Below are 23,275 nucleotides of genomic sequence, written 5' to 3'. Positions count from 1 at the left end.
TAAATAATAGTATCCACAGACTATTTGCTATACTGCAAACACGAAGCTGTTACAGGAGGGTTTCCAAGGATGAGCTTTGGGGCTCAGTGTCCTAGGGTGATGTTATGATGCTTGTATCCCCATTCATGTGTTCTGTTTATGTTGGCTATTATGTTTTCTCCCAATTTGCCCTAAATCAGGACACTCTAGATAAGGGGAAGCTGCAGTCTTGGTTGTCTTGGTGGAGACCATGTCCCTGGACAGCAATGGGGGCCTGGAGCTTTGAGCCAGTGTTCCCTGTGCCACATCAGGCACCCCATGATGGGCAGTGCTTGGCACGAGCTGCCAGCCAGGGTGGGCACAGCCACAGGGCTGTGCAGTGGGACCTGCCAGCAAGCTGCCTCCCTCCCATGGCCAGCCTTGGACTCAAACTGGCTCAAACAAAGCCTCTGAGTGGCTTTACCTTCACCTTTCCTTGGGCATTGCCTTCCCATGTTCTCATTTCAGTCCTGGCAGCCTCGGTCTCACCCCTTCCCTTGGAGGCAAGCTCTTAGCTGTCTTTTTGGGCTTGCCAATCCCTCTGGGGATTGTCATTGGCTTTCTTGGGCACAGAGGCTGCTGCCATGGCTGCAGCTTGCTTGGGCTTCTTCAGGCAGGCTGCTGCTTCCTTGGTTGCCTTCTCCTCAGCTTCTCTGGGTTTCTCAGGGAGAGACTGTCACCATAAAACATGTCCCAGCTGGGGACATCAGTCCAGCCACAGGCCCTGCTCTGGGTCACAGCTGACACCAGCTCTGGCACCTCAGATCAATCCCCAGGCTGCCAGCAGATCCCACAGCCTCATGCAGGAACAGGAGAGATGAGCACGAGCTTCTTGCCAACCCTTTGAAGCCCTTGTGGTTTTGCTGAAGTAACAAACCATCAATCTAGCTGTAATTTCCTGGCTCTGAATTTAATTTTAGGCAGTATAAACTCTCTAATTTGATGATGAAACAATATGTCATTTTCCTTGCCTGATACATGCACAGAAGCATGGTGATGAAAAACTGGCATAATATATCACCTACAGCAAATGTAAACCAAAAAGAAGAAAGAAAGATGTTACTCACTCTCTGAGGTTGTGTAAATGTTCACCATGCTCTTTGCAAGATTAATGCTATTTGCTCGGGCCAGTGCCTGAGCAGCAGGAGAATGATCCCCATCTTCCTCTGGAATACACAAAAAGCCAAATCAACATGGTAAATAAATAAATAAACACAATGGGCAGTGCATCAACAGGCCTGTGTGTGTGTGTGCCTCCCCTGGTCCCTCTGCCCAGAGCACACTGCAGTCACACTGCTCAGGGCTGCCTCCCAGTGATCCAGGTGCTCTGATGTCTCCCCTGGGAAAAAAATCTCTTCACACTGTGTCAGGAAATGCAAATACTGGATTAACCCAGTCCCCAAGACACACCAACTCTCGTGAAGAGCTTCCAGTGAAACAGAGCCATCTGCTAATATCATCCTGAAATAAATTAATTAATAAAGGAAAAAGCCCCGAGAAATACTAGAATGATCTAGTATATAAATGGTTGGACTTAATGATCTTAGATGTCCTTCATACCCCAAAATATTCCATAAAGAAAATATTTACAATGACCTGAAGTGCAACTCAGGATTTTCATAGGAATGTTACATGAGGTAAGAAATAAGCCAAGAAATTACACAATTAAAAAATAAAGATCAGATGAGTCTGTGGAAAATCCTCTCAAACAGGTCTTATCCAGGTACATGAGGACTGAAAATTTGGAAAAAGAAGGGAAGATGCTCTCTCTTCATAGGTCTGCTTGGAAGAGAGCAGAGCTGAGGGTAATCAGAGCCCAAATGTAGAGTTGCAAGTAACAATAATGTTTTCTCATAGTAACAGTCACTACAAGAGCCCATCAAACCCAGAGGAAGAGGCTGCTAAAATGGTGATGCTATTGACACCATCATGGTTGAGAACATGGTATCAGAACCCAGGAAGAACAGACTCCTTGTTCAGTCCACTTTGCTTAAAGTTTAATATCAAAGTTCACTTGCACATTCCAAAAAAACCCACAAAATGTAATTTAGGCACTGACAGCCAGTGGCTATATCAAGATACTCTGAGAGCCAGTGTATTTATTAAACACTTTGCTTCACATTTTATTTCTTCTATTTGTGTTAGACTTATCTCTGCTATCACAAAGAATTCTTCCAGTCCCACATTTGAAGAAAATACAATCTTGCCAGTGAGTGACATAAAGTGAGTTCCTGTATTGTGTTGTAGGCAGTGGAGGGCTGTCCCAAGGTGAGCTGCTTGCAGGTAAGGCCCAGGGACTGGGAGTGGGGAGGAAAGCAAGGGAACAACATGGCACTGTCCCCTTCTGCACTCACACTAGGCTACACAAGATTTGTTTCCAGAGCTGTTTGTGGAACACATTCCATAAAGATAACTCTGCCCAAATTGCAATATAGGATAAATGGGCAGATGAAGAAAATGTGCAAAATGCAGAAGCATTAGGGAAGAAAACCAGCTTAGGCATGGCTCTGTATTTGGATTTCACAGGGTGCAGTCACAGCCCTCAGTACCTGAGTAAACAGCTGAGTCTGCTCCCTGAACAGCTTCTCTCTCTCCAGATGGTTCACCAGGTGTTGGCTGGTCTGAAGATTCGCACATCTTTTCCTCAGGTAGCTCTCCATTTATTTCCATGTTGTCTTGAGTGCCCAAATCAGACCTTTCCTCTTTCTCATCCTCGCTTTCCCCATCTGTGGGCACAGGCTCTATCAGTATCTGCACCCTGCTGGCCGGGGCCCTCCCTGTGGGCTTGCGCTCCCCTGCCACCACCAGCTCCTCCTCCACGGGTGTCCCTGGCCCCAGCGTGCTGCCAGACACATCCTTGGTGGGTGACTCAAGCTGGATGGAAGGTGCTCTCACAGGCAGTCTGGATTTCTTGGAGCAGTGCTGCACCACCTTCTCTTCCTCGGGCATCAGCAGCTTCCCACTGCTTTCACCCAGCACATCATTTCTTGTAACCAGGCCCCCTTTGCTCTTGGCACTGGTGGAGCTGGGAGTGACAGAAACTGAGCCCTTCCTTGCAGGAGTGGCACAGCTTGGCTCTTCCTCGCTGGAAGACAGGGTTATTGTCCTTTTGTAGGGGGTCCTTGTTCTGGTGAAGGCACCAGGCTTCCCTTCGGCGCCCTGGCCTGGCCCAGGCTGCAGGGAGAGCGAGCGGCCCAGCCTGAGGTGCCGAGGGTCTGCCTCACCCAGCCCTGCCTCCGGGCTGCCCCCTGCCCCAAAAGCCTCTGCTCCCTTCTCCCAAAAGTCCTTCAGGCTCCTGAAGTGCTCACGGTCCAGGCCGATCTCCTCCTCCCTGTTACTCATGGCTGAGATGGTGTAGTTCACCCCCTGCCTGCCGGCCCGGCCGCTCTCCCCGTCTGTGGGCAGCGCTCTGGGGCCTGCCAGTGCCTCCTCCTTGGAAAGGCTGATCTCTGCTGGCCCCGTGGGATTCACAGCCTGCTCACACCTCAGGAAGGTTCTGCTTGGTTTCTTCTTAACTGGTATTTTGCTGGGAGGATAAGTTTCCTCAGGAGGAGTTTTTGGCCCCTCTGTGGCTCCATCAGCAGCTTCTCCTCCAGCTGCAGTGCTGGGCTGAGGCTCAGCATCCTCTGAAAGCCTGGTGGGCACTGGAGATACTCCATGACCTACAACAACAACAACAAATGCTCAGATCCCACTGCATCATATCCAGACCTCCCTGGAAGGTCTGGGCTGCAATTTCTCAATGAGAAGACACAGGGAATGTTTAGAAATCATCAATATATTCCCAGTTCTTTTCCATATTCAGACTCTAGAAAGCTCCCTTCCATCTGAAGAAAGCCCTGAAAACCCCAGTCCTTCTCCCTGCAACAGGGCACTGAGAAAATCCACTGAGCTCTAAACTGCTGCTGTGAGTTGTGGATTTGTTTGCAGGTTCCCTTTCAATTTGACAGCTTCCCTGCTGGCTATTTGCTATGTTCCAGAACTACACTATGCAGTCAATGCTGGAAAGAGAGGGGTAAGTCCTCTTCTGGATTAAAGAGCTGAGAGCCAAGCACTCAGTTCAATATGTACTGAGAGCCCAGAGAAATTTCATCAGTTTGCTTTCTCCCTTGGTCCCTGCTGCCCTGCCTGCAATTCACAAAGCGTTGGCAGCCCATTCTTATATGCCAAGGTACTCTTTGTTATTTATTTGTACACACACTGAAAAACATCTTGTCTCTTGGTGTTTGATGTGAGTGACAAAAGCACCAATAGCTCACTGAACAAAAAACTTACCTTTTCCAGACAAATGAAAGCTGTTTGTTGCAGTCACAATTGGACTTGTTCCTGTGTCACTCTCCGAGGATGAGACATCATGTATGCTGGAACTCTGAACAGAAAACAAATCTTATCAGTGTATAAATACTGGTAAAGCTGGAAAAAATGTGTTTTATTTGAGCAGAGACACCAGGGCAGGCAGCCTGTGGAGCCCCTGTCAGCAGGTATAGATTGTGTGAAGCCTCAAGGAGTAACAAAACAAAGTGCAGAGGCTGTGCCTGTACTACCTTGTATGATGCAGACAACTGGACAGGAAGTCTTGGCTTCGGTTTTGGCAGAATTTTCTGCTCTGTGGTTTCAAGAGTAGGTGTACTGGATCTGTGGGAGAGGAGAAATGCCTGAACAAGGAGGTCTGTGGTAATGATGTGCCTGTTTGGGTGCTCAGGCACTCTTCAACACCACCTCAGTTCTGCTCAGATGCAGAACTTGCTCACTAAAAACAATGTGTGTCAGCTACTAAGTTTATTCAGACTTTCCCCTTCTGGGAGGTGCCAGAAGAGCCCAAGGGCCATGCAGAAGGGAGGGACATTTCTGTGCTATGGCCCAGGAAGGAACAGGCCACACCTTGCTTAAGACTGAATGAGAAAAACAAAGCTAGCTTTTCAGGATTTAACCAACCCCCTGCAAAAACCCACTGGGTGTTGTGCCAGCAAAGCAGGAGTACCTAGGGCCTGTTGCCTCTGGGTCCTTCATTAAACAACACCCACTAATCAGCTGCAAGAGGCTTCCAAGTGTTGTCAAAGCCCATATTTAATATTTAACTGGAGCAACTGCCACCTGTGGAGAATGATTCTTCATTCTGCTGACAAAAAAAAAAAGGCAAATACGATGGAAACAATAATACATGAATATGTGAATATTTTAAATGCTTCTCCATAGTCCATGGATATTGAGTGAGGTCACTGACTTGCTCACTGGAGTGCTTTTATAATGGATGTTTCTGCTCAGTCAGCACAACGTGAAATCCTACCAAGCCTTGATGGAGAGTGCTGAGCACTGGACACAAAGGTTGGCACCAGCAGGAAATGAGCAGTTTCCTCAAACCATTCATTTTGTTAGTGTTGCTCCATAGCAAAAATTAAACAAATAAAACCATAATTACGTTGAAAAACTAACCAGCACATCCTGGCATTAGAGACAGCTTCCATTTTACTGATCCCTTATCAAATCATGCAGGAAAAGATCTTTGTGGGATAAGCACATTAGCACTTGATTATTAGGGGTGGATTGATATTCTGACAATTCCTAGAAGAAAGACTTAAAAAATACCCTATAGAACTTATTACTTATAGAGTCTTGGAAACTCAGTTAGAGACCAGGGTTTAATGGGTAGCATTCAATTCTCATTAGAAGTAAGAGCAGCAGCCTGAGCACTGCACATGCAGCAGAGTTACCTTCCCTCTCCTGCACCAGCAATGTCCTCAGGAAAGGCAGGAACTGGGGCAGCTTTGCTTTCCAGACTTGTCTGGATGTGCCTCTTGTCCTCATCTGTAATACAACAGAGACATCTGAGAAATGACATTTCATTAAACTTGCCATGTTTGGTGTGTTTTGTTTGGGGTAAGAAAATGCTTTGCCGAATGAAAAAGAGTCCCACCAGCACAATCCCTGGGGGTTTAAGTGGAGAGGGTTTTCAGGGGTTTTCAGAGGGTTTTCAGGGCTTCTGTCTGCTCTCCCCAAGGCTGGGGTGGTTCCAGGGCAGCAAAGGCACTTCCAGACCCCACAGGTCCAAGAGGACAAAGCTGCCCAATGCCTGACTTGTTCCAGGAGCTGTCACATCACTGGAAACCTCCACAGGATGCTGCCACTGACTGTCAATAAAGTTAATCTGTTCCAGGATTTAAATTCAGCCATTTCCTGTTTTGACTCAAGTCATCCGATCTTGGCAAACAAAGGAGGAGGCCAATACAGTTAATGAGGAGATCCCTGTTATTTTTACTGGCACAAGGCCCAGCTATATCTTGTGAGCTCCCAGAGACCCCAAATTAAAAACAACAGAGGATGGTAACTTTTACAGCAGACTGCAGGGTATAATGCTGTATTAGATATTTTGTTAGCAAATGGGTTTTCTTGCTACTGCAAAACCAAAAGGATTAAACTCTCAAACAGATAATAAAAAGTAACCTTAGTCTGGTCAACAAGATCTGCACATATTTATTCATGCAGCTAGGTCTATTTTAAAGAGAAAATTTACCTATTACAAGAACTGACAAACCATTTTAGGATATATTTCATTAAACAATTCAATAGAAAAAGAAGTTCAGAAGATTCAGAAGTAATATTAAACAGTACAGCCTTGCTTGTTATCTGGTTGGAAAACCTCCTGAAGCCCAAGAGCAGGCCACTCCTATGGTGAGAAGCTCAAGACCCAACACTGCCTGGTGGTGCCATCCAGCAGGGTCAGCCTGCAAGTCACAGCCATATCCAAAGATTCACTCCCCCCTGCCTGTGCACTCCTATGGAGAAAAATGCTGCATTCCCAATCCTCCTGCCCTGGCCTGCTCAGAGCTGTGGCATTAGGGCTGCATGTCTGGCACACAGCGGGGGAAGCTGGGGGGCCCTGTGGTTTCCAGAGCAGTGGAAGTCAGGGAACTGCTCCTGCTGAAAAACAAGAGCCTGGTTGTGTAGGAATGAGCCAGTTTTAGAGAGCATGTTTCTGAGAGAGGGACTGTCCTGCCCATGCCAACACTGATGTGCACAAAGCACCACTGAACATTGTTTTAGGAGACAGAACCCCAGACATGGCTGGTGGCACGTGCTGGCCATGGCACGTGCAGGCACAGCAGGGCACACTGAGCAGATTTATTGATACAGTGAGCCACATCCTCCTCTTCTTCCTCAGACCTGGGGAGGGAGGTGCCAGCAGGTAGCTGTGCTGGAAGGAAAGGACCCAAACAGAGCTCCCACACTTTCCCTGTGCCTGTCATGGCTGAAAAGACCTTGACAATCAAAGACTGTATTCATTTCTCATCCCACTTGCAAAGGCTCTGTGTTGTACTTGCTCTTCACTGACACTTCCCCCTCAGACAGAGCTCCTCATTCCTGCCTGGCAGAGGCAACAGGAAGCCTTCACTCCCACCCATCCAAATCCCTGCCCTAAAAATGGCTCAGCCCCTGCCACAGCTACACCTGGCTCCTATCACCACAAACAGTTTAGTGCATTACAATCCATCAAGACAAGCCATATGCCTTTGCTAACTTTGGGATGAGACAATATAAGAAGCAAATTCCAACAGAAATCAGGAGTGGCCTGACCAGTTTAACTTGCCCATACATGCATTTTTATACATGTGTATAAAATTGGCAGGCACTCCTGCTCTAACACTTTTACTCATTTCCTACCACTCTAAAACAAAGACTCTTAGCCTGGGACATGGATAACTAACTGTGCATCACTTGCCACAGCAGGTGGATAAAATGGTCTCTCTTGTAGGTGATTTTTAGCCCTCAAGAATTGCACATAAGCTCAAGAAGTTATAATCAAATTCATCCATCTGTGCTGCTCTGCAGGCTGTAGTGTAAATACAGGGTATCTATCTGTTTTATAGATCTGTATTACTGCCCATGACTATTGTTTTCCTACTACAATCAATACCAACTGTGAAAACCCTCAGGGATCCCCACAACCCTCCCTTCTGAAGGCTAAAGCCCTCCTCCAGAAAAGATCACTGGGAATTTTCCTTTGCAAGCACAAATTTCCACCCCTCTTCAGCCCACTTACCTTGCAAAGGGAATGCCAGAAATTATCTCAGCAGGGCTTTTCCGTGAAGGAATTTTTTCATTTCCCTCCCTAACACAGAGTTAAGTCCAAAGACTCAAATCAGGAGTTATGAACACAGATTTGACTAAAGGAACATGCAGCCCTTCATCACCTTGAAAGCCAGCAGAGGTGAATGACTGATCTTTCCAGGGGAAGGAAAAAGGTGTCAATATGGCAAGCAAAGGCCCTTATCTCATCTAAGGTGAATATATTAGCTGCAGAATCTTGATGCACAACCAGTAATGTAAAATGGCAGTAAGAGGAAAAAGTAAGAGGAAGGAATAAAGTCCCATGTTATACCTGAGCTTTACCAAAATAAGTCTGAGAATACAAACAGAGGAAAAAGGGAAGAAAAAAAAAGTTGAAAAAGGAATAATGTGCTTCTCAGCCACACTGTAATTTTTTCTTTGGATCCTGATTTTGATAACAAGGGATGTTTTTCTGGTACTGAAAACATAGATGAGAATCCCCTTATCACAACACGACTGTTTCTCAACAGACTGCCAGTACAGGGAGACTCCCACCCCTCCCACCCAATGGCACCAATGTTTTTCTGGTCTATCAGTTTGTTTGGGGAAGATGTGCACTAACATACTCACTTTCTGGTTTGCCCTTTTTCCTTCTAATGGATGCCCGAAGGAGATCTGGCCCTGCCAAGTCTTCCTGGAACCGTTTTGCCTTCACTTCTGAAAACCATTCCCCTGTCACAAACTTCTTCTTCTTTTCATCTGTGATGGAGCCTTGAATCCTCCTGAAAGGCAGGGCAAGCACATCACCAAACAGATCTTCCAGGTTTCCACTTCCCCTGAGCTACCTTTGCTAAATGTCCATGGGTTCACCTGTCTGACACTATGAAGGATCCAGAGATTATTCTCTGCAATCACTAGAGCCAAACCAGCATTAGAACAGCAGGAAGTAAACACCTGATTTACTCTTTATCTGAAATGGTAACAGCACCTTGTAAACACAGGCTTTCACCTCTTCCAAATTTCACAAATCCAAATCATTCACCTGGCAAGGAGATTTGTCCACTTGCTTGGCTGCCCTGAGGGTTAAGGAAGGGGTGGGGCTGTTTATCTGTCTTGCACTTCTCCATTTTATTTGTTTATGAATCTATTTATGGCAAAACCTTTTGGATCAAATGTGCTGTAAACCACAGAAATAAATAATGATATTTAGGGAAGCCGCCTGTCCCTGCAGCACTCTCCCTGGGCACTTCTCCTCTCCCTGCTCCCCCTGCCACGCCTATTTTGGCACTTGCACAGTTAGCTCTCCCTCCTGGGCATGGCTTCTCCTACTGTTCCTCTCTTGGGCACACCCAGGGCTGGTTTTGGCACCTAAACCTGTCAGTGCTCTGTACTCTAATCCTCCTCACCATGGCTTGCTGAATTAGCTGCCTTTCAGCTGGCACAGCTCAGCACAGGTCAGGGTGGGTTCCTGGAAGGGTCACATTTGGCTGCCTAAAGGCCAGGAGGGAGCAGGGATAACTGGGCTCAAGCCTCTGCAGGCCATGCTCCCATCTAGTCCAGGGCTGCACTGCCTCCATGAAGGTCTCAAGGTGCTGGGCCAGAGGAAATAGTAATTTTAATCTTGCTGGCAGCACATCAAGGAAATGCCATTGACTTCATTTAGCAGGCAGGTTGTGTTGAAACCAAACATGTCTTACTGCAGGTAGCCAAATTGACAGCAAGGGGCTCTGAGCAGGACCTAATTCACTTCACCCCCAAATCAAAGCCTCCTGTGCAACAGCTTTCAAAGAGAAGTGAAACAAAACCAAAATAACCCAAACATTCTTTTTACCAAACCTCCATTTCAGAGGGAAAATATATTTCATTTCAGAAACAAACAAACAAAACCCAAAATAAATAAAAACAAGCTTTTTTGAAATTGTTACAACTCAGAGGAGAGGTAAGAAGAGCATGCAGACACAAGCACCTCAAGTCCAGGCTTTGGCTTCCAGTTGTTTCCTCAGCTCCCACCTACAAGCAGAGGCCAGGGCACACAGGGTCCCAGGAGCAGCAAAGCTTCCTGCTCCCTCTTCAAGCCTTGAGCAGCCTTTCTGTACAGGGATTACTCTTTTTTTGGCTCAACAGCAAATGGAAGACTCGCATCCTTAGCTGGGGTAAACTGGCACAGTGCCACCCACACCCACTGAGTTACTAATTTCTTGCCATGGAGAATTCAGCTCCCTGAGCCTGGTGCACACTGTCAGCCCAGATGGTCTAATGGCTGGCATTTAAAAAGCAACAGCAGCAACAAGCAATCCTGATCAAGCAGACCTGAGCTCCAGGATGGCCAGTGGCAGAGGAGCTGCACTGAGCCAGAACCCCTGGCTCTGGAACAGGTCCCTGCAAACCTCTGGCAGATCATGTAGCCTCTAATCACCCCTCTCTGTCTGACAGATGGGGCACACACACCCACCTCAAAAAGACACGGGGCAACAGAGAAGGGGATGTAAAACCTCATTTTGTAAAATCTCATTTTAAAACACACTATGGCCTTTCTGTGCTACCAGGTGAGTAAAACAAGGTAGCAGCTGCTCCCCTGCTCAGACCTCTGCCACCAAGAAATCAGCATCTTCCCCCACCGAGCAGGAAAGGGGTGACTGCCCTTGGCATCTCTGAGGGCTGATGATGAACTCAAAAGGAGAATCGTCTCCTGCCAGGAGAGGACAGCAGCAACAGAAGAATGGCTGAGAAACACCAGGTACAATGAAAAGATCTATCAGGATCTGAGCAAAAGGGACAGTACTGCTGCAACCTGCACACACACATGCTCCTCCCTCAAAGAAGTGAAAAAGTCTCCCCCAAGGGAAGCTCACACCCTGCCATCACACACTCTCTCACCTGATGCGATCCCCATCCTTCTTCTTCAGCTCTGCATCTCTCTGCAGAACCTTCATCAGCTTTTCATACTCCTCCTCGGTCAGGAAGCTCAAGTCCAACATCTTCCCTACAATCTTCTTCAGATGGCTCAAGGGGACTCAGAGCAGGCACTAATCCAGCCCAGGGCCATGGGCAGCCGCTCACAGCCCTGGTGCCGAGCAAGATGCGGGTGCAGAGAAAGGAGTCACCACAGCACGGCTTGGGTGGAACTCACCCTAGCACCTGGACTTGCAGGCTCTGGGCTGGCACAGCTCTTTGCACTGCATGCCTTCCCCTGCCAGAAAAATTCTCTCAGCAAGTCAGGCTCCTTTGCTTTTCCTCAGGCTCAGTCGCAGCGATTCCAGTGCCAGCGTCAGTCACAGAGGGGAGCGGGGGAAGGAGCAGCTCCTGCCTCAACAGGCACCGAAGCTCCTCTCACCCACTGCAGCCCCAGCAGCTCTGGCATGTGCTCTCCTCAGCAGGGAAGTCTGCTCTGAGGAGTTCAAGCATCCCTGCAAAGGAACAGCACCGAGATGCCTTTCAGATAAGCATGACATATGGCAAGTGAATGTGTACATTGGGGGTTTTTATTTGTTCTCCAGCACAAGTTCCAAAACAAGCTGCCCTACTTTCCTCCCTGTCCTAGAGCTCCTCACGTGGTATTAACCTAACCAAGACAATGTTTTATTTTAGCCCTTTCCTACTAACAGATAAACAGTCAAATCAGCATGCTACAAACAAAATATGTATATAAATTACCAAATTGCTTGCTTGCTTTTTACCTCCATTCTTCTTATCCTCACTTCTTTATACCCTAAATGAGACCAAGGATAAGCAGCCAACCTTTGTAAAGCAATCAGATGACAGAACAGCAACCTGCAAGTATTTCTGCTGCATGTTATGCTATGAAATACCAGGGGCTGTTCATTTCCTAATATGTGTGCCCTTTGCTTTAAGCTGCACTGATATTTGCTATTCAAACACTACTGGTGCAGATCACTTTGTGTTTCAAAAGACAGCGAAAATAGCCAGAGGCTGCAGGGCGTGGAGGAAAGGTAAAACAAGCACTGCCTTGCCACTTTATTGCTTTTCCTCTCTCCCGGCCAACTTGAGGGCAGTAAGGCCCACCTTTGAGGGAGGAAAAGTTCTGCTCCTGTCCATGTAGGCAGTTTCTATCTCACTCAATTTTTCTACTGTTTGCAAACCTTTCAGGTGTTTGTGGGTTTCATGATACTTTGCTGTTTTTTCCAAAGCCACAGCCTTGGGAGTCAGATCATTAAAAATCAATAAATCCCATCTTTCATGGCAAACATGATCTGAAGGTCATCAGGCCCATTCCCTAACCTCAAAGCTTGTATCACCCTTAGTTTCTAATCTGTGCCTTTGAGGATACCAACCTCAGCCCTTTCAGGCCACCTATTTCAGTGCTTTGCTGTCAGCAAGAAACTTCTCCCCATTGCTACCTGATTGTCAGCCCATCCTAGCTGACACAGGAATTATCCCCTTGCAGCCATCCTCACTGGGCTGGACACCTCTGCCTCCATGTTAACCAGCCACAGCTCCTTCAGACCCCTCAAAGCTGGCATCTTCATAAGTTTTGTCACTTTGGACTGGACATGGTGCACCTCTTTCATCAAGGAACCCATCCAAAGCTGAGAACCGGTGAACTTTGCTCATCATGTGACATCATTTCACAGACTTACCTTATTTTACAGATTATAAACTCACAAATGTTTGTGCTTTTTGTAATGGTGTAACAATGTGTTAAAAGAAAGAACAGGCATCTGACCATAATGTTTACAAATAAAAACCTCAGAACACTGCAGGAAAAAGCTAATAAAAGGAATGGCATTGTCATAAAAACTGTTATTGTTTTTGTAAAAAATTGCTGGAGGAAAGGAAACAACATTTCCTACTTCTTAAGGCAAGAATGGCTGTGCTTGTCACACTACAATATAGCCTTTATCATGTGACAAACTATCCATACCACTCTAAATGGTTTAAACAGAAACAATAATAAAAAGCCCTGGTGAATCTCTCCTGTTTAAACCTACATTTCTTCCAGCTTGGCATGGCTCTTCCATGCTTAGTTCCATCTACTCCTCTCTGGCTCTCAGGCACAATCCTGCTTCTACAAAGACATTCACAGAATTTTCTAGGACAGATTTTATTTTTGAAAAGGTATCTAGGGACATATCACAGTATTTGCTTCTCAAGAACTTTTATTTATTTTTAACAAACCCCATGACACGTGGGCTGAAACTACTTCAGAAAATATTTTCAGAGAAGACTCATATTTATTCATCAGTATGGCAGTCAATTAAAAATAAAGGCTACATCTTGAGAAAAAGGCTACTTCTTTGTAAAGAGTCCTTTTTTTCCCCATGAAAATGTTTTCTCTCACTGAAATACCTACATTAGAAGGAAAAGGTTAACAGAAACCAAGAGCCAACTCCTTTTGTTTATATAGTTAAAAATCAAACCACTTGATGCACCTGCTGTGGGAAAGGGAGCTGCTCCAGGAGACTGCTCCAGCAGAGCTGGAGGCTCTGCTGGAAGTGTCAGGAGCTGCAAAGCTGCTGCCCCAGCCTGCAGGAATTAACAAGCCTGGGGAATGGTCTCCATCTGCAGCATGGCCACAGCGCTGTCCCTGCCCCACTGAGCCTGGGCAGCCTCTGATGGGTGCCCCATGTGTGTCTTGGGCAGTGCAGAGGCTCCACAGGAGAGCCCTCCATGAACCACTGAGCTGCAGAGCAGCAAGGGACAGGGTGCTAATGCTCACCTGGGTCTGAAAGTGCCATAGATGGAGGATAAGAATGAGCTGGCAGGTACAGAGTACTGGAGAAGGCTGTTCCAGAAGCTGTTTGGGTTTTTTAAAGTAACTCTCTTTCAAATAGTTTGATCAGATAAAAATTAAAAGCTTGCTTGGCCTGGCAGGTGTGAAACATCCCCTTTCAGAAAGGCAGATGCTGAAGGGGCTGACACCTTCTTGGTGCTGCATTTTCATTTTATTTCTGGGAGGCTTAACTGAGCTCAGAACTGTGGTAATGCTCTGCAGAACTAAAGCATGAACTGCTCAGATACCCAGTACAGCTCAGTGCCCTTGCTGACATCTCCTACAGACACAAATTATTTGTAGGCCATCTGCAGGGCACTCCAATCTTGGTTCTGATTTCTCATCATGCACCTTTCCTTCAAATTGCTGCACATCTTCCTCAGCACTTGGACATGCACAGATTTATAACATATACCACAGGCCAAGCAGATTTTATTGGGTAGACACTGAGTGGCATATAAAGGGAGAGAAGGAATTTAGGAACTGTAACCTGACAGATTGGTAGTCAAGACCCCATTCCATGACCTAGATGAGCACAGGACCATCTAGACCCACCTCACCCTTTAGACCTGGAGCTGCACATAGGTCCATGTAATAAAGATATGAAAACCTCCTAACACAAAGCATAACAAACCCTGGAACAGATAATACTGATCTCACAAGAGTATTCATAGCCCAGTGAAAATAGCAGCTAGCTGAAAAGGCTGCTGTCCATACCTCTTTATCATACATCATGTCACAATGTAAGGAAATAACTTTCTTTTGCTTTACAATGTGTGGACACTTCCCAGTACCCTCATTAGTCAAGACAGCCCCTGGAGGGCAGGTCAAAACCAAGAGCAGCATTGTATTAAGAATGATGGATGTGCTCCTGGCACCCACAGTCACCCTGCAGTTCCCAGTATGTGCTGTAGTTAACTGCACCAGAAAGATTTAGTGCCAAAACTGCCATACCCAGAGAGCCCATGATCAGCCATGTGCCTCTCTCTGTCTCATGCTGGAGAGTCCAGCCCCACTCTTCCTCTCATCTGATTGCTTCTGCAATCAGTGAAATATGCAGAGACATTGCCATCATTCTTTTACTTTTATTTTACTATTATTTTATTTTTATTATCAGGCAAAACAGTGACAGCCATTATAATGCTCTCTGTCATAATACTATAATTTTTAATGGATGTCCTTTGCCAGCAGAGAAAAAATAAAAAGCAAACTGGTCTTTCTCTGTGTGAGGGATGGGCTGAAAACCAGCATTAAACCCTCCTTGTGGGGCTGGGCTGTCTGTCCCTGCCTGGTGCTGCAGTGCAGAGGGAGCTGTGATCCCTGTTGGTGCCCTGTGTTTGTGCCCAGGGCTGGCACTGGCCACTGTCACCAAGGCAAGGGGCAGTCCCAGCCCAGGGATGGGGCAGCTGCAGCTGCAGGGCCAGGTGTGAGCCCCACTTCAGCCTGTGGCAGCTCAACTGGTCCAAGTGCTCCCTTTCACACACAGGCAAGCCCTCAAGGTGCAGAAATACCAATGGGAAAGGTATTGCACAAGTTTACAGCCACTGCTCTAAAAGAATGGAATTGCTGGGCAGTAGGACAGTGCTCCTAAGGCAGCCAAGGCTGTCCCAGGGAGAAGGCACATGGCTGAACAGCAAAGAGTCTATTCTGCCTGTGGCCACACTCACACCACCAACCCTCCTTCTCTTTCTCTGTGCTCACATCTCCCCTCTCACTGTAATGAAATGAATATATAAAATACCTGCCTTTTGTTTAGTTGTTGTGAAACTCCACAGCATCATGAGAGCTCTTCCAAGGTACATTATTTTCTCCTAATTTGCAATAAACCACTTGCAGCTCTGAACTGTCTACTCCTCTGCTGACTAAGAACAGCTGTGAATTACAAGAACAGAGAATCTGTTTAATTGCTTTCTGAAGCTATTCCACTAAAAATGTGTCACTGCACTGACTGCAATGATATTTTGTCTGACTTGTTGCAGAGAAATGAGAGAGAGACCTACAGCTCCTACCCCAAAACCTCCTACCCAAAGCCCTCCTGAGCAGCTAAGTCATACACGAATGGCCTTCAGGTGGAGAGACAGCTGATAAGATAAAGAATAACTTCAAACAAAGCAGGTAACTGTGGTCTCCCAGAGCAGTCCACATCCAAACACATCTGTTACCATCACACAGGAAATGTCAAGGCCAAATTCTGGCAATGCCAGGTACAAATGCCAGAATTGCTCAAGCTCAACTACTCACAGACTTTAGAGATATTTTTCTCTATTCATTGAGGGCTGTACATGACAGAGTGCCATTCCCACCTCAGACAGAACAAAGAGCAGTTTGTGCTGCTGGTAACCCCCAGTGGGGGCAGCTTTGGCAGGCTGTGAGCTAGAAGAGAGCAGCTCTGACCCTAGAGATGGCTCTCCCCTCCAGTCTGCATCCCAGAACCAAAAAAACTACTGCTCAGTTCATTCTGAGCACAGCCCTGGGTGGTTTCTCTCAGATCAAGTCATTGCTCCACATCACACTTTCCAATAACATCCAGCATGATGGAGAATCTCTGCTGCTTTATTAAAATCTCTTCCCTCCCCCTCCCCTTAGTGAAGGATGTCCATTGAACAGGAATGGCCCTGAGATGGCACAGAGGAATTGCAGGAATTTATCAGAACAAGCAGGTCTCCAGCCCAGCCCCTCAAGAGCAGCCAGTAGAAGATATTTTAGAACAATACAATGCTAAGCCAAAAAAATGAGCAAACTCTCCCTGTTCAGTGCCTGTGAGGAATGCTTAACTAAGGAAATGGGTGAATTCTGCCTGTTTGCACTCAGCCTCAGAAATACCTTGGCTTCCAAAGAACATCCCAGACCCAGGACATTACAGAAGGGTCAGTTAAGGATGCATTAGGATCTTTGCTCCCCTCTATATTTTTACACAATGCAATATAACCATCACATGAATAATTATCTCCACTGAACTCTACTCATCTCCTTCTAACAAGGAACTGCATGGGTGGAATTTGCATTGCACACAATTTACTTCCTTTTAGCCATTTTTAATTAAATGAACCATCCTTTAGTTACCACCTAGGGTAAACAAAAGACTGAGCTTCTCAGTCTTAATCATTATTTCCTAGAACCAGCATTGCCAAAATAAAAACACCCATCACAGAAGTCTGACTCAGATTCCTTAAGGTCAACAAGTCCTTTACTTGGTAATAAACTGATAATGCAATGCTATAGTCTAAATATTTAAGAGTTCTGTTTATTTCATAGGTGGGAACTATTTGCAGAGCTTGCAGGATGTAGTTCATTGTAATTCTGCAGATTGCCAGAACACAAATAAACAAGCACAGCCACCTGGGACACCAAGAAATCCCCTAATGTCCCAGTGAACAGGGGTGGCTGGATCTCCAGAGAGGATGCTTTACCTCAGAGACTTTGCTCTGTCACCCTGCTGGACCCACTGTGCCTCCATTCACTCCCAGCACAGGCATTCCTCTCCCAAGAGCTTTGCTGGAGGCGAGGGGGAAGCCTCCCACACCTCCACTAAATGGCTTTGGGCTGGGGGCAGGGGCTTGTGCTGAGCTTTGCTCTAAATCTGCACTTAGGTCCTCAAGAAAACGAGTTCTACGAGGATTTGCATTCCCTATTTATTAGTTTGTAACAGCCCTTCACCCCCACAGCTTAGCTTAGGGCGTCTCATGGACATCTTGCTGTGCTTCTGCCACACTGACATTTCCATCAGAGAACATCCTGGTGTCCAGGCTTCCCTCTCAGCCAAGGGAGAACAGGCTTGTTACATCACCTTTTAAAACTCAGCTGTCCTGCTAGCAGGGTTTCTAGATGCCACCTGGTATGATGGGTGCTCCTAAGAGCATCTCCTCAGCTGTTACACTTGAGAAGGTAAGGACAATTAAATGGATGGTATCTAAAACTGAGCAGTAGCAGCTTAAAGCTAGAACATTGCAAGTATTTAAATTAATCATCTCCCCGTCGTCCTTTGTCACCCACTCATCCTCAGAACCCAGATATTTTCAATATGAAAAATGGGAGGTGGAATATAAGTTTTGTCTGAGTTCAAACAAAGAAACTGCAGAAATGGAAGATGAAGAAAAAAGCAACCACCCAGGAGAACTTCTGTCTATTATTTTTGACCCAGAAAAATATTTGCTGACCTCAACTGTGCTTTCTTCCAAACATAATTTCTCCATGTTTGCCTGCAGTGGTGACATGTCTTAAATTGCTTTCCTGACCCTGCTTGTTATGCCCCAATAATTGTGAGCTTGCAACACCTACCCTGGTCAGGAGCCCTCCAGATCAGAAGACATTTCATTAAAAAAAAACACAATGCTAAAACCACCTCATTTTGTAACAGGGTGAAGTTAAAAATATGCAGGGCCCAATTCCTTTGTACTCCTGTGCCTGCTGAGCTCAAGGCATGAGGCGTGGTGATAAATCCCAAGGGAAAACAGTGCTGTTTGTTTAGGAAACTTTGCATACTGAGGGATCCTTCCTTCTGGTCACTGATTATATTTAAGCCTCAGCCACTCCTGGATGATTCTGAAATACCTTCATTCCAGTTTTGAGTTAACTGTAAAACAGCAGGGTGCATTGCATTGTTTGAGATATCTGGCAGGTACAATTCCCTCCAACACCCAGGAAAAGGAGTTTTAGAAACACTCTTAGGAAGTAATCACCAAGCTGTAGCTTCTCTTTATTGATGCCAAAACTAAGAGGGTCTGCATCCAGAGGCTGGGGTCATCCCCCCTGTGATGGAAGGGGAGAAAATTGATGCCCAAAGTCCATGTCTGATCTGGGATCCATGACTTTTTCTCTTCTAGTTCCCAAACATGTGCTGAGGCCTAGACTGGTCTGTGCTGGGCCTCAGCTTTAGTTAAAATTTTAGTGTAGTGCAGAAATGCACTACACTAAAATTTTAACTAAAGCTGTTTTACTTTGTCACTCTGGCATACAGTGAAAGGAAACTCAGGGGGAGTGAGCCCATGTCTGATCTGCCATATCCCCTGCTTTCACACACCTTGTCCCATGAAAAAACAAATTCATACATAGGAATATTTTCTTTTTTAACTGGCCACTTTCCTTCCAGAAATAATGTGACTTTCCAATGCAAACCAGACTCAGTCATTTATTCACCCACTGCAGCCATGTGTACGCTCTAGGAGCAGGATGACCTGAGTGGCACAGGAGGCCCTGGCAGCACTCATTGCATACAAGAAGGAAAATGCACCTGATTCCAGTGTCTGTCCCCTGCAATGCTTACAGGTAGGTGAAAGGTTTAAGTCTGCCCAGTGAAGGGTGACATCCAACACCCACAGCCATGAGGAGGCTGACTCTACCAGAGATGGGTAGTGTCAATTCACAAGGAGATTAAAAGTGAATCAGATTCACTAATTTCAACACAAAACCACAGTTCTCATAGCAGGTTCTCTCTACTGGACGAAGTTGCAGTAGGTTAATTAGCTACAAGCACAGCTATAAACAGATGTGCTTAAACTAGCACAAATCTGCATGTGGACATGGCCTGTCATTTAGTGCAGTTTAACATAAAAGTTTAGACAAACTTGAGTGGGAAGTCCAAACACAGATTGCACTGATTTAATTAAATCACTAAAAATAAAATCAGTACCAGATGATCATCTGCTACCACTTCCTTGCACAGACAAGGTGTTTCTTCCATCTGTGCAGCTCCATGAATACTTAGCAAATCTTGAAGGAAGGTGGAGAAAACAGACTTTTTGGATAAAAATAACAAGGTCATCTGAACTGTTGAACAATGTAGTTTTATTTCTAGGTGCTTAAGCTGAATAAGATTGGGAGCTTTTATATGAGCAGTGACAACTCTAATTCTGCCCTGACACAGCTGTATGATGATGCTGCTGTTGTGTAAAATGCACATTATGCTGCAGAGGGTAAGGTGCCTGCCCAGGGACACTCCACAGTGGTGACTCTGCTTTGTGCAGTCAGCCCTGGGAGCGCAGGTCTGCAAGAAGGGAACAGCTTGGGCTGAAGCTCCTGAAGCCATGGAGGCTCAGCAAGCAGCCACCCAGAGCAGTTCCCAGCAGCATCCTCCCTGGGTGAGTTTCTAATCCCATCTGTTTTGGCTCTCCAAGATGAACTGTACCATTAGGTTTAACTTGAAAACAAAAAAAAAAGTAACTTAGCTTTGAATCAAGTGTCACTAACGAGCCCTTCTTTTCCTCAGGCTCTGACGCCTGTTTACACCCCAGGACAGCCTTGTACTCCTTATAACTTTGTTGCAAACATTTATCATTGCTTTGTTTTTCTCTCCAGCTCAACCCACACACTCCCCTGCTACATCTCTGAGTGCAGATAACAATATTGATTTAAATGCAATCAAAGCGAGCCTCGTGTACAATGAACACTTTGTCCCACACTGTGCCATACTGTGGCAAGGGCTGCTCCTTTCCCAGGGATGGAGGCCCATTAAAGGGATACAATTTATGAGTTCAGGAGGAAAAAAAAAAACCAAGTTTGCACTTCAATTACAGAATTGTGCAGGAGAGCAGAAACTTGGGTCACCACGTGGAGTTTCTCAGATATTCTGCCAAAGGTGGAACAGGGAGGGAGGTAAAGGAATTGAGTCCAACCCTCAGAACCAGCTAACTCCTGCCTGCTGACACCCTCACTCACACAAGTTCCACAGGGCATGGTCAGCAGATCTCCACTGTCTGACCATGCCCTGTGGTCTGCCCCAGGGGCAGAGATGCAGGGGCCTAGAATGGTTTACAGCATCACTGGAGAGAATAAGCTCCACTGCAAACTATTTCAGGTGAAAATGACTCAGTGCCAAAGCAATCCAAGAAAGGCACAAGGACCAAACAGGTCATAGGTTACCATGACTTATACAACAGCATTGATCACACTGGAGAGATGGCTGCAAAGGGAGCAGAAATTAAAACATGCTGGTTTTATTGCCATGTCAAGCATTTGCAACAATGAAGCGTGAACAGGGAAGTAAATAAAACCAGGATAGAGAGGGTAGACTAGGAAAATACAGACAAAACAGCCGAAGTCACAGGGAAGTGACACTTCACATTCCATGTTTTTACGAGTCACTTAAAATACAAAGTGGGGAAGTAGTAACAAAAAGTATACTATAAATCATCAAAAGTACCCCTTATTTTCTAGGACTTTCCTTTTTTGAAAGCTTTTTATGTCAGATTTTTCTCTACAGAGAAATTTGTGGATGCCCCATCCCTGGCAGTGTCCAAGGCCAGCCTGGATGAGGCTTGAGCAGCCTGGTCTAGAGTAAGGTGTACCTGCCTTGGAATGAGATGATCTTCCAACCCAAACTATTCTGATTCTGTGATCCCTCTGAAAACCAGCAGCTGCCTCACAAACTTCATTTTAATAGATGGGACAAAAACCACTCTGGGACTAATTGCAAAAGGCAATTCATCAATGCAAGATGAGATACACTTTGATTTGACAGCCCAAAGTCCCGGCCAGACGCAGGGGACCGATGCCCCGTGCCAAGGCAGGGCCCCGGCAGCCCGGTGGGCAGAACCAGCCCCGAGCCGTGCCGTGCCGGGCTGGGGAAGGCCGGGCCAGCTCCGAGCGCTGCCGCTGTGCCGGGCGCCGTCCCGACCCCGAGCGCCGCCGCGGAGCACACGGAGCACGCTGGAGCCCGTGTCCCCGCCGGCACTGCCGCCCCGCCACGGGCACCGAGGCTGTCCCCGTGTCCTGCCCGCTGTCCGGCCCGGCAGCTGCTCCGTGCAGCTCGCCCCACACTCCCACCCGCTGCCGGCCCACGCGTGCCCAGCGCACGGTGCCCCCGAGGCCAGACCCTGCTGGAAGGGAAGCCCCGGCCCCTCCGGGCACCCCCGGGCACCCGCGGCTCGGCTGGCCCGGGGGAGCGGCACCTGCGCCCGCTCCCAGCGCCGCCCGGCCGGCCAGCGAGGCTCGGCAGGCACCGGTGTGTCCCGGTGTGTCCCGGTGTGTCCCGGCGGCGGCTGTGCCCGGCACACGGGCACGGGCACGGAGCGCTCGCACCGAGCCCGGCCGGGGCTGCGCTCCCGCTCCCCCCCCCGCACACCGGGGCTGTGCCCGGCACGGCGAAGCCCCGCAGCCCTTACCTGCCCTCGGCGGCGCGGGGCGGGAGCGGGGCTATGCCGGGCGGGGCTCTCCATCCCGAATCGGGACTATCCACCCCGGGGCCGGGCCAACAATCCCGGGGACGGGCTATCCATCCCAGGACAGGATCGGGGCTATGCCGGGGCGGGGCTATCCAACCCGAATCGGGACTACCCATCCCGGGGCCGGGCTATCCCTCCCGGGGCGGAGCTATCCGTCCTTGGGGCGGGATCGGGGCGATCTGTCCCGAATCGGGGCTCTCCATCCCGGGGCCGGGCTCTCCCTCCCGGGGCGGGCAGGGCCCATCCCGGGGCGGGCAGTGCCCATCCCGGGGCGGCAGCCAGACGGAAAACCCGGGCCGGAGCAGGAGCAGGGGCGGGGGTCAGGCCGGTCAGCGGGACCTGCGAGGGGCTGGAGGCAGCCTGGGTTGGGGATCCTTTCAGTTTTGCCAAATACTGTTATTGTGTATTAATACAAAGTAATTAGTGCCACCCTTCTCTCAGCCAGGGCAGGACCCGCCTTGGAAAGGCAGGGTGTTAGGAGAGGTGTAAGGTAAGAGCAGATATGAGTTATTGGGTGTTCGCAGGGGAGGTGTCGGCAGCAAGGCACCCCCAGGGCTCGGAGCAGGCAGAGCAGCCGCCCCATGTCCCTTCAGCATGGCAAAGCTGCCTCCTTGTGAAACAAAACCTGTTCCTCTCCCTCGGTCTGTGCCTGGGGACAGGAGGGAGCGAAGAGGGATGCTGGGGAGCGCTATGCCAGTGTTCAACTCCGGCAGGTAACCAAGAGTGAGCTGCCCAGACCCCGTTCTAACCCAAACCTGCAAAAATTTAAGCTCCAAACTAGGATTTGAAGGTATATTTCCAGCAATTCCAGTTTATTGGGATTTCTACTCCTTGCTGTTTACCTCGGTAACTCAATCTAGACATGTGACGCTGCCCCCTCGGTGCCTCCGTGGCTCCTTCCACCTGGGCACTGCTCCCACGAAGACACAGTAATGGATGCATTAATAAATCTTAGATGGGGAGGAAAAATCAGGAGGCTCCAGGAGGCTGTGGAGGGCCTTGACAGCTGGCTTGCAAACAAAGCAGAGTTAATAGAAGAAATAATAATTGATGATTTTCGAGTGTATCCGTGGCAAGGAAGAAGATAAAGCCATCAGCATGGGAACAGATTAGAAAAGATACATGAAAATCTTTGTAACCTAGACTACATGCATGTAGTAAATGTGTATACGTGCCTTATTAAATGCTTGTTAAACTATTACCAATTATATTAACACTAATTGCTTTACACCAATAAATACAATAAGTTATTGTGATGTAGTTAATGACTTAAGATCACGCTTTCTTAAGAGTGGATAAGCTAGAGAACACACAAAATAAA

General features: G+C 47.4%; 1 protein-coding gene across 2 annotated transcripts in view; it reads right to left on the bottom strand.

Annotated features, from left to right (window-relative positions):
* Nucleotides 1-22,058, bottom strand: part of LOC129125779 (synaptotagmin-like protein 2) — a 32,070-nt gene extending 10,012 nt beyond the window's left edge. Inside the window, exons 1-8 of one of the 2 annotated variants that reach the window (XM_054641405.2) lie at nucleotides 21,895-22,058; nucleotides 10,942-11,471; nucleotides 8,695-8,846; nucleotides 5,730-5,823; nucleotides 4,563-4,653; nucleotides 4,294-4,387; nucleotides 2,568-3,680; nucleotides 1,086-1,184 (exon numbers count right to left, since the gene is read on the bottom strand). In XM_054641405.2, coding sequence (XP_054497380.2) covers nucleotides 1,086-1,184; nucleotides 2,568-3,680; nucleotides 4,294-4,387; nucleotides 4,563-4,653; nucleotides 5,730-5,823; nucleotides 8,695-8,846; nucleotides 10,942-11,042 — 1,744 coding nt within the window. In that variant the 5' untranslated portion in view covers nucleotides 11,043-11,471; nucleotides 21,895-22,058. Of the gene's footprint in view, nucleotides 1-1,085; nucleotides 1,185-2,567; nucleotides 3,681-4,293; nucleotides 4,388-4,562; nucleotides 4,654-5,729; nucleotides 5,824-8,694; nucleotides 8,847-10,941; nucleotides 11,472-15,536; nucleotides 15,555-21,894 lie in introns of those variants that run through there. The other variant, XM_077185945.1, reaches the window with a different exon arrangement.
* Nucleotides 22,059-23,275: the final 1,217 nt, after the last annotated feature.

Source organism: Agelaius phoeniceus, chromosome 14 (assembly GCF_051311805.1).
Source record: "Agelaius phoeniceus isolate bAgePho1 chromosome 14, bAgePho1.hap1, whole genome shotgun sequence".
NCBI classification, from domain to species: domain Eukaryota; kingdom Metazoa; phylum Chordata; class Aves; order Passeriformes; family Icteridae; genus Agelaius; species Agelaius phoeniceus.
Note: the sequence above shows the minus strand (reverse complement) of the source record. Positions and strands in the feature narration are given on the sequence as shown.